Below are 9,799 nucleotides of genomic sequence, written 5' to 3'. Positions count from 1 at the left end.
TATTGACTGTACGGAGTTTTTTGAAAGAGACGACTTTTATTGGCTTCTCTTCCAGAGATTTTTTTTTGTCGAAGGATTAAAAAGTTGATGGGATGTGTGTTATTAAAATATTATGATTTTAAGAAATGCGTCAAGCTGCGTTGAGTTCTATATTTTGCGCACTCCTCTTCCTTTAACATCTTTGAAAAAGTTTGTAATTTACAGAAATATAAATATGTACTTATACATATATATTTAATATTGGTACATCACTGTACTTGTTGAATAAAAAAACGAATTCCTTGGGTATGTGAAGAAACACACACACGGACGGTACAGGTAGATGTAGGGTAAGGGGGCGTCCGCTTCTACCTGAACCAAAATAGCAATTTTGTGAAAGAAGAAAAAATATATACACACATTTAGTAGAAGTAGTATATTACTGTATCCTACACCCTCAAGTACGGTTCTTTTTTCCCTTTACCATGTAGTAAAGGATGCTGACAACCTCAACAACCACTACCAACAACAACAACACCCCAACTACAGATCCAGCAACGACAAACATGAAAAAAGAGCCCTGGATTCATTTCCAGGCACTCTGTAACGCCGTGGAACACGAAAAAAATGAAAAGCTCAAAACACTTATTGAGTCCCTTCCAGATAATGCAGATTTGGATGAAACAAATCGAGATGGATTTACTCCTTTGGATTTGGCCTTCCTCACCAACAACTCTAATGTTTGGTCCATTCTCTTAGAAAAAGGTGCATCTGAAGGGAAAGGATTTTCGAATCCTGTTGCTTTGACCTCGCATCTCTCCGCTCTTATTGCTGAAAGTCAAAAGCAAGTGGATAAATTTGGACAATTGATTGGCTCAGCAGCCGCAGGAAACACATCGGGTACTCCTCCTCACCATCCTCATCTGAGTAGTGCTCAACTCAAGGAATGTGAAAAGCAGCAAGTACTTTGGACTAAGCGTTTAGTTGCTCTAAAAAAAATGAAAATAAATTCAGAGTCCCTCGGAACTCCACACCCTCCTGCTTCTCTTCAGGTATCAGCAATCGCTGAGGATGCTCTGGAAATCAAACTCAGCCCACCTCCTAATCCATATACAAAGTACAAAGTTCAATTAGGCTCATCCGCCTCTTTTCGTCGGATACGTAAGGAAGTTGTTGTGTCTGAAAAACTGGGTAGGGGTCCCTATCGTGTTGTTATACAAGATCTAAGGCCTGGAACTCGGTATTATATAAGAGCTGCGTTTGGAAATCTTTTGGGGTACGGGCCATACTCTGCTTCTAGACCTGTCTATGTTATTCCTTCAAGTTGGCGAACGGGTACACCAGAATTAGACTCTCAGGCTGATTCAATAGCATTAGTCAAAACTTGCTCTCATATCATTGACCTGGTTGATGGGGAAAAAAAGGACATGTCCGGAGAAAAGAAGTCATCCAGTAAAAAAACGAATGGCCTCTTATCTCAATTTTTTTCCAACAATACCTCGACTCAACATTCATCGTCAGAACATAATTCCTTCAGTGATATTCATTATAAATTTCAAAAATCTTTAACTCGAAAACTATACCTCGGAATTGTTATATTTTGTGAAGACAAGATTCTCATGACATCTGAGGAAGTACTTCCTATTTTAGAGGTTGACGACGATGTATTTCGTTGTCAACAAGAGTTCCATTGGTTTGGAAGGCTCTCTCATGTTTGGGAAGATTTACCTAACCTAAAATCGAAATTTAACAATCGAAACGAAACAGATCGCTCAAAGTTTAAATTGATATCTGCAGCTCTTGCAATGCAATCATCACTTAATATTACTGACTTGGGACTTCCCTACTATAAACCCTTCAAGAATCATTATGACGGCTCAGTTGTTTTTACAGTTGTAAACCGTGTTAAATCCACTAAAGGATTCCCTCCTGGACTGAAGTGGATGGCTTTGTCAAAAACTCAGAGACGATATTCCGTCGATTTAGAAGAGGATGGAAGAAAACGTAAATCCATAGAAAAACTTCGCTCTTCCATACATCAGCAAGTTCTTTTTCATCAAGTTTCTAGTATTCCTTTAGAAAACGGACTATATCTCGTCTATGTTCAATGTCGTAGTTCCTTAGATGATGTTGATGTAATTGTCTCAAATGCAAGTCCAAGCGTACTTCCTTACTATAAGATACGTGACAATCCTCATGTTACCAAAGAAGAATGGGATTGGATTCGATATCTGGGTGAACGGTCTGATGCTTCTATTTCTCCAACTACAAATTTTCTAACTGGAGAAGGAGAAGAGGGCTCTGAACTCAGAAAAAACAAAGTCATCTTTACACCGAATGAATATCAGTACAATTTTGGATTATCCATACTTGAAGCTTGTGATAGACTTTTTACCTACCTAGAAGTTGTAAATGATGAAAGAAGACCTCGCCACAGAATTTATGACTCTAAAGTGGTTGAAATATCATCTGGCGTATCTCTAATACTTGTTCTACCTCCACCGGATTCAATTTGTGCATTATCCACACCAACAATTGCGGAAACTAATAATAACATAAATAAGTCTGTAGCCTGTATCAATTTAGACAGAAATGATTTACTCTCCGTTCCCTTAAGAATATTTGAATTACTCCACATGTCCACTTACAAGAAGGAAATTCTGGGCATTCAATCTAAATCTGCCCTACTACTTGAAGGTGAAATGGGATTTGCCAAACGCGCCCTAAGAGAGGCATTTAGCTCAGAAGAAACAGAGAGAGCCAAAAATAGGTTGGAAGAACTCAATTCGATCTCTAAAAAATATGAAGATTCCTGGAAGAAAACACGTTGGATTGTCGACATAATTTCTGAAGCAAGGAATAAATCCTTCGGTTGTGGCTTAAAGTATCGGGAACTCATTGAATGGTATACGGAAAATCCTTCAGTTCCTCTTGAAGATTTTGGTGACATCAGTGAGGATGAAGACCTTATGATTCATAATTATAATTTCAACAATAATAATCACAAATTAAATAGAACTCCAACTGTGAGTTCGGACCCTACTATGGATGCCTCAAGAAAGTTTAAAGTGGGTGATATCAATGATGGTAAAGTACTCAATTTTCCGGAAGTTCGTCTACCCTATCAGATACCTCCACCCCCTGGAAGTTCTCAAAGTACCCCTGGCCAAAGTGGACTTTTCCCCATTGACGGAAGCAATCAACATAGTATTCATCCTAACCATCAGCACCTAAGGCCTCATCTTGCCGCAGTATCTCATTCTAGTTTAAGTTCCCCCGAAATGGAGGACGAATTCGACGAAGGTTCACCCCGGTTATCCTCATCAAGTGAGCATTTAGATCGAAAGAGTTCCTCCTTACTTCTGCCCAATATTCTCCAAGTGTATGCAGCTTATGACACCGGCCTGGCTTCAGGTACTTCAGTTAAAATTCAAATGACTTCACAAACAACAACTAGGGAAGTTATAGACCTCGTAGTGCGACAACTTAACATGGCCGTACTCCTCAAAGGAAAAGAAGGGCCGGTCTATGACACAGATTCCCTAAATAACTTTTGTCTCGTTGCTGTTATAGGATCAAGGGAAAGGTGCCTCCGAGACGATTTTCATCCTCTCAAGCTGCAGAATCCATGGAAAAAAGGGAGACTCTTTATAAGAATGAAAAATGATTTATTAGCAGCTATTGAACACATTTCTAGACATAGTACTATGCTATAAGACTTAAAAGTTATATCTATTAATTGTTGACCACAAAAAAAGTCACATTTGTATTGTTGTTTCTGTTGAACTATGTTTTTTTACAAACCAAAACCAATATCTGCTGTATCTGTACTATATGTATTACCATGTTATTCAATAGTCATAAAAGTTACTATAAATTAATGTATTAAATGACTTTTCGATGCGTAGAGTAATCGTGTAGTTATTAAGCCAAAACATGACAAGATGAATATATATTTATATATAAACCATAACAATATTGATTTAAATAAATAAATATATACTTATATATCAATGAAAATAAATGTGTCAAGTTAATGGATATTTAATTAATTGCAGATCTAGTATCATATTAATCGGTAGTAGTATTATATTTATTGTTTGAGTGAGAGAGAGAGGAAGAATTTAGAGGCTATGCTTGGTGATACAGTTATGATGAAGGCGATTAAATTACTCAACGAATGACAAAAAGGAGATCTTGCATAAAAAGGGGACAAATGAGGCGGAACTCTCTACTTCTTCTGTTCTTGTCGCCTTTTGACATCCCAGTTGTAGAGTCGAGCAATTGTGACTTCCGTAATCGTCATTTGATCACGAAGAAAATCTAAATCAAACGAAATCTCTTTAAGAGTTTTCTCAGCAGACATTTTATTCTTTTTGAGCAAAGACTCCGCATCATCTAAAGTATACTCCAACATAACGTTGGCTCCTAACCAAAGACAAACTTTCTCAGTGGGAGGAATGCGAGCTTTTGCATAGACTTGATCCGAAAAAAGGAACCTCGTCTCAGTTTCTTCCTTGGACTCATTCTTGGCCCGTAATTCCTTAATGAGCACTAAAGAACTAGCGATATCCGGAATTTGACTCTTAAGACGCTTTCTTCTAGTCACCAAATTGGATTCCATGAACTTGTACTTGCGCAAATTCTCATCAAGGACCTGCAGAATAAAGTCGGTACATTATGAGGCACGAGGAAGCTATCAGAACGTCACTGAGTCACGTGATTTACATCTCTCATCAATGATTAACAATGTAGAAATATGACGTCATCTTTAACAGACTCACCTCTAACTTAGCTTCCGCTGAGGATTCGCCCTTCATATGCGTATTAACATCCTCCAAAAACTCTGCTGAAGGGATTCCGGAGAAGCTAGTTTTACCGTCCACTGGAACAAGGTCTAAAGTTGCCATTTCATGCGAGATATTCCTCTTGAACAAGAACGGGGCGAGTAAAAATAAACAAACCTTTTTCCTTTTTCTTTTTTTAGATGGAATATGAAGGTAATAAATAAGATGTTGCCAACTGAAGGTTTGACTCCCACTCGGTACTCGGAAACCATTCGTTTTCGAGCTTCTTTTATATAATGGTTAATGAATGCACTAGCCTTTATTTAATTCAATGCATTTTGTGGATACAAATTTGAAACATGAATAAAGCGATCAAAATCAATTAATTATAATAAGATCATATATTGAGTTCGAATCTATTCAAGGCAATGCAATAATTTTCATGTTTTTGTTCATTCACATTACAGATTGTTCTAGAAAAATGTAATATTCTCATTATTCCTTCACAAATCTAAGGAATTAGGATATGAAGTCCATATGATGGACCTTGATACAAAATTACATATAAAACAAGATTATGTTAAGATATGTTAAATATCTTATGTAATATGAAGGCTTGGAGATTGATTCGAAAAATGAACGGCATTCATTTTCTTATTGTTTCTAAGGGGTCATTTTATGACTATTTTTTTTTACAGAGATTACTCCAATTTCATATTTGCTGCGGAAGGAAAACTGAAAAAGCGACCACATATTACATGTGACCTCTTAAACCAGGTTTCCATATTTATAACAATTATAAATTTGAAAATACATATGACCGCTTAGTGCGGGACACACTTTATACGGGTGGGCGTTATACCAGGTTTGATTTATATTTTTTCTTAGGAAATACCTATAACAAGAGTTAAATTATGGGAGAAAAATAATACTATACATATAATTGACAAGTTTCGAATTTACTAGATTTCTTGCCATTTGTTTGTTCATTTTCTAAAAAGTTTCCGTTTGTAGTTCACTTTTCCCTCGTTCATTTGGAACTAAGGAAAAAAACATGAAAAACGAGGGGAACATTAATTGTTACCGTTCCCACAATTTTATCTTTTTCATGTTTATTTTTCCAGAATTCAAAATGAACAAATGAACGGAAAAAAGTTAATGACAAACGGTAACTTTTCAGAAAATAAACGGGAAAAGGGTGAGCGGGTTCAAGCATGAATATATATGTAATAGCTATCAGCACAACTATGCCTCATATTTAAATGTTACATCGTAAACAATTTTATTTTAATATGAAAAAGTAGCTGTATTGATTAAATATAAGAAACTTTGTTTTGTTAATCTATACTTATTCTATATAATTCTATTTACATTTCAATTCTATAAATTTAAAACCATTAATCTTTATGGCAATAAACGTTCAATACAAGGTATTCAATGATATTATTCAACCTATTTTTATGTAATACACCCATTAAAACTAACTAGTGCTTCCAAGGATTTAGGTTCAACAATAAGCACTCTAGAGCTACATCGAGCAATTCAAGATGGGAAAAAAGATATAGTTGAGGATCTCATTCTTCATAAGAGAGTTTCTTTGGAGATAAAAAATGATTATGGACTGAGTCCATTGCATGTTGCATGTACAGTCAAGGATTTTGAAACCATTAAATTGCTATTAAAGTAAAATAAAATTTATCTTTCAACATATTCTACAGTATCATTCTCGTATTAATTATTCCAGAATGGGAGTCGACATAAATGGACGATCCTCACATGAAAAAACACCGCTTCATTTGACTGCATTCTCTGGAGATGTTCAAATATTCAATTACCTAATAAAATTTGGAGCAAATATTAAAGCACAAGACTCACAGGTAGATAATACAAAAAATATTAAATCACATTTTAACAACTTATGTCACAATTAATATAGGGAGTTAACGTACTTCATGAAGCAGTTCTCGGAGGAGGCCTGGAGGTGATCGACTACATAATGAAGCACAAACCGAACCTTACTAAAAAACAAGACAAACATGGTCAAAGTCCTATCCACTTGGCTGCGTTCATCAATTTGGAACAAGATGGTATAAAATTACTTTTAAAAACAGACCAAGATCTTCATTTAGAAGATATTAATGGTCACACACCCCTTCAAATGTCGGAAATTTACTCTGACTGGTCTAATATTGATTTAAGCTTGAAAAAAACTAACATGTTTGGAAAATAATCAATCAGTTGTAATCTAGATAATACTAAATACTTCTGTAAATAGTGATATTATTATAAATGATATAAAAGGGGTATTTAATTAACTGAATTTATTCATACATTGCACATATATTGTCGGATGTTGAATCAATCAAATCAGGGTCAAATATATATATTTTTTTCAATGTTATATATAAATCTAGAATATTCACCATAATAATGATGATATTATTTGAATAATGTGTATTTTAAGAAATCATCTTGCGGTGAATGTGTAAACGGATCTTCCACTCTCTCCAGTAGTACTCTAATGCGTTGTTGGACATCTTTAAAATATTAGCAGGAGTTCCATCATTATATGCAATCACAATTAATCCAGAATGAGGCTTAACAGTATAGTTGGAATCATAGTTAATAGCACCGAAATAAGCAGCGACTTGAACCGGATTATCAAATGTTTTTTGAAGTGTATCTTTTTTCTTATCAGATGTTTTCCAATCCACAACAACATACTCTCCAGTTGGATTGAAACGACCAAAAAAGTCAATTATCCCCATGTAGTTTTCTAAGCTGTGATAAACAGCACTCTCTAGAGCAATTGGAGAGTCAAATTGTCCAATAACATGCTGTACACTTTGAATTTGATTAACTACAATGGGATCTTCAGTGCCTTGAAAAGGTATCTCACCTTCCAAATTTCTGACCCCCCGAAAATGTTCATAAATTAAAGTATGAAAACGGGATCCTCGCTGTAGAAGGGCAGTTTTGTATTTTGAAAATCCTGCAATACCTAGTTCTTGTATCATTTTTTGCTCCCAAAAGAATAGTGCAGTTCTTTTATCGGCTGACATGCTCGAATCCAGGATCTTTGTCACGCTTGGGGATCCTAATTTTCTTCTACATTTAATAACATCTTTGTCGTAGTTGCTTGGAGGAAAGTCTTTTTTATAATTATATAGCGTAGCATTATCTCCTTCCAAAACTCCCTGCAAAAATCAATAAATGAAGTCAATTAACTCGTATCAAACTCGAATGACAAGTAAACATGTAAATTAACTTGTCAAAAATAAAAGTCGGCATCTTAAATTTAGGATTTTTTAAACTTAATATGCTAAATACACAATCTAAATATGAAGTATGAGTTAAGCTACTTCTTTCTAGTTTTTGACATTGTACTCGTGAAAATTTCAATTAATATTAATCTAATAATCGAAATAATATGAAAATACGTTCATTGTTGGTATAATAAGCACATTCAATTGCTCATAGGTTCGACAAAAAAAGATTGTAGAGACCATTTTTCGTCACTCAATATTGAGTATATAACCTATCCATCATAAATAAAAATTGTGAAAGAAAAAGTATTTTCACGTATTCTGCTTCTTATTCATTCAATCACTCCAGAACAACTGTTAAACTTCTATATAAATGGAAATTAAGATGCCTACTTCCTTTGACATGTCCAAATAAATATTTGTATGAAGTTCTTTAGTTGGAGTGAACAAATTACAAAATCTCGTTATTTTAAAATAATGCAAATTTCGAATTGGTGAGTACAATAAGACTATACAGCATTGAATGATATACAAATATATTACGTTTGACTCTGTACTAGACAACTCTATTGATGAATTATTATCTTTGTCTTGAATAACGGGTCCAAATGTATCATCCCATAATGTTTGACTACTTGTTGAACATGTTTGAAGTTCAGTATAATATTTTTCAGAATTGGGTTTTTCCATTGTTTTAGCTATTCTTGTTTTAGATTTAACTCTTCGTGCAGGCCCATAAAGTAATTTGTTTGTGACATTATTATAATAATTCGACGAGTTTTTCCAGTTACACCACAAACCAGGACTCGAATTGAAATTTCGAGATTGATGGCTAAAGAGTGAGAGGAGATTCATTTTATTGATGGCATGTTTTTTGAACATGTTTCTTAAAGTATTCATTCAGTGTTTCGTCCTTTGTGTGAATGGAGGCACCCAGTGAAATGATCTGAGCTTCTAGTTTGGAAACGTCCCTTGATAAAGAGTCTGTACTAATGTTCTCAACAGCCTTCCCATAAATTTCCACATCCGAGGAGAGGAGGTCTTCTGAAGGATTCCCTGATGGCCTCCAAGAACACTGGTAGTCGGCCTTTTCAATCAAGGCGTCCAAACTTTGAAGACTCTTAATCAATCCGCACTCTTCCACATCGGATTCCACGGACTGTCGAATATCTTTTTCGAGCCTGCTAAGTGATTTAAGCTGAAGTGACTCCAAAAGAAACTCGTCACATCCCTCCAGTGGCAGTTTCACTTCCTTCAAACTACAAAACAGACAGACATTAGACATAAAACAAGATCAAACAAAATTAGCAGAAAATAATTCTATACTTGAGCTTGGGTTTCAGATCCGATATAAAGGATTGAATGGCCTCGTTGAATAGAACTTCACGACTTTTTTGACTACCCGACTCCATGGACGAGGTATCTCGAGGAAGATCCTTAAAAGCCAAATAAGGAAACTAAATATTTGAAAGGCGCGCAAATTTATTTGTTCTCAGACACTAGCACATGGAACACTGAGGAAAATATGTCAAAATGAATAAATATGTAACTATATCTATTATTAGCGTGCACTTATGTTGACGGTAGTGCAAAAATATCTTTCTTCCAAAGTTACTGCAGTAAATTGAAACTTTAACAGCTCATATTTTATCAATTTTCTACAACAATCTATTTTTTTTTAAATATAAAGTTTAAAGATTAATCAATGATCATTTCAATTATATAGCTGAATATGTTTTTAACTTAATTCAACTTTATAATGAGGCC

The 9,799-nt window shown here is 34.9% G+C and overlaps 4 protein-coding genes across 4 annotated transcripts; 2 read left to right on the top strand and 2 right to left on the bottom strand.

Annotated features, from left to right (window-relative positions):
* The first annotated feature begins 348 nt into the window (after window positions 1-348).
* wake (wide awake) lies at window positions 349-4,016 on the top strand. Its single transcript, XM_040722953.2, has one exon. The coding sequence runs from the start codon at window positions 477-479 to the stop codon at window positions 3,693-3,695; it is 3,219 nt and encodes a 1,072-aa protein (XP_040578887.1). The 5' UTR covers window positions 349-476; the 3' UTR covers window positions 3,696-4,016.
* Window positions 3,885-4,974, bottom strand: LOC121127551 (prefoldin subunit 3). Its single transcript, XM_040722962.2, has 2 exons — window positions 4,764-4,974; window positions 3,885-4,636 (listed from the first exon to the last, which is right to left on the bottom strand). The coding sequence occupies exons 1-2, from the start codon at window positions 4,887-4,889 to the stop codon at window positions 4,211-4,213; spliced, it is 552 nt and encodes a 183-aa protein (XP_040578896.1). The 5' UTR covers window positions 4,890-4,974; the 3' UTR covers window positions 3,885-4,210.
* A 1,085-nt stretch (window positions 4,975-6,059) lies between these two features.
* On the top strand, window positions 6,060-7,081 carry LOC121127550 (uncharacterized). The gene is made up of 4 exons (XM_040722961.2): window positions 6,060-6,196; window positions 6,265-6,449; window positions 6,511-6,643; window positions 6,703-7,081. Exons 1-4 carry the CDS (start codon window positions 6,173-6,175, stop codon window positions 6,994-6,996), a joined length of 636 nt encoding a protein of 211 aa, XP_040578895.1. The 5' UTR covers window positions 6,060-6,172; the 3' UTR covers window positions 6,997-7,081.
* Window positions 7,073-9,611, bottom strand: LOC121127549 (mitochondrial genome maintenance exonuclease 1). The gene is made up of 3 exons (XM_040722958.2): window positions 9,359-9,611; window positions 8,576-9,291; window positions 7,073-7,963 (listed from the first exon to the last, which is right to left on the bottom strand). Exons 2-3 carry the CDS (start codon window positions 8,930-8,932, stop codon window positions 7,226-7,228), a joined length of 1,095 nt encoding a protein of 364 aa, XP_040578892.1. The 5' UTR covers window positions 8,933-9,291; window positions 9,359-9,611; the 3' UTR covers window positions 7,073-7,225.
* Window positions 9,612-9,799: the final 188 nt, after the last annotated feature.

Source organism: Lepeophtheirus salmonis, chromosome 13 (genome assembly GCF_016086655.4).
Source record: "Lepeophtheirus salmonis chromosome 13, UVic_Lsal_1.4, whole genome shotgun sequence".
In the NCBI taxonomy this organism is placed as follows: domain Eukaryota; kingdom Metazoa; phylum Arthropoda; class Copepoda; order Siphonostomatoida; family Caligidae; genus Lepeophtheirus; species Lepeophtheirus salmonis.
This window is presented reverse-complemented; position numbering and strand designations above follow the sequence as displayed.

Coding starts and splice junctions, on each gene's coding strand:
- wake (XM_040722953.2), top strand. CDS start 477: ATGCTGACAACCTCAACAACCACTACCAACAACAACAACACCCCAACT.
- LOC121127549 (XM_040722958.2), bottom strand. CDS start 8,932: ATGAATACTTTAAGAAACATGTTCAAAAAACATGCCATCAATAAAATG. Junction 7,964..8,575: donor TGTCTAGTACAGAGTCAAAC/GTAATATATTTG, acceptor TGATTTTTGCAG/GGAGTTTTGGAAGGAGATAA.
- LOC121127550 (XM_040722961.2), top strand. CDS start 6,173: ATGGCAATAAACGTTCAATACAAG. Junction 6,197..6,264: donor CAATAAACGTTCAATACAAG/GTATTCAATGAT, acceptor AGTGCTTCCAAG/GATTTAGGTTCAACAATAAG. Junction 6,450..6,510: donor ACCATTAAATTGCTATTAAA/GTAAAATAAAAT, acceptor TAATTATTCCAG/AATGGGAGTCGACATAAATG.
- LOC121127551 (XM_040722962.2), bottom strand. CDS start 4,889: ATGGCAACTTTAGACCTTGTTCCAGTGGACGGTAAAACTAGCTTCTCC. Junction 4,637..4,763: donor CAGCGGAAGCTAAGTTAGAG/GTGAGTCTGTTA, acceptor TTTATTCTGCAG/GTCCTTGATGAGAATTTGCG.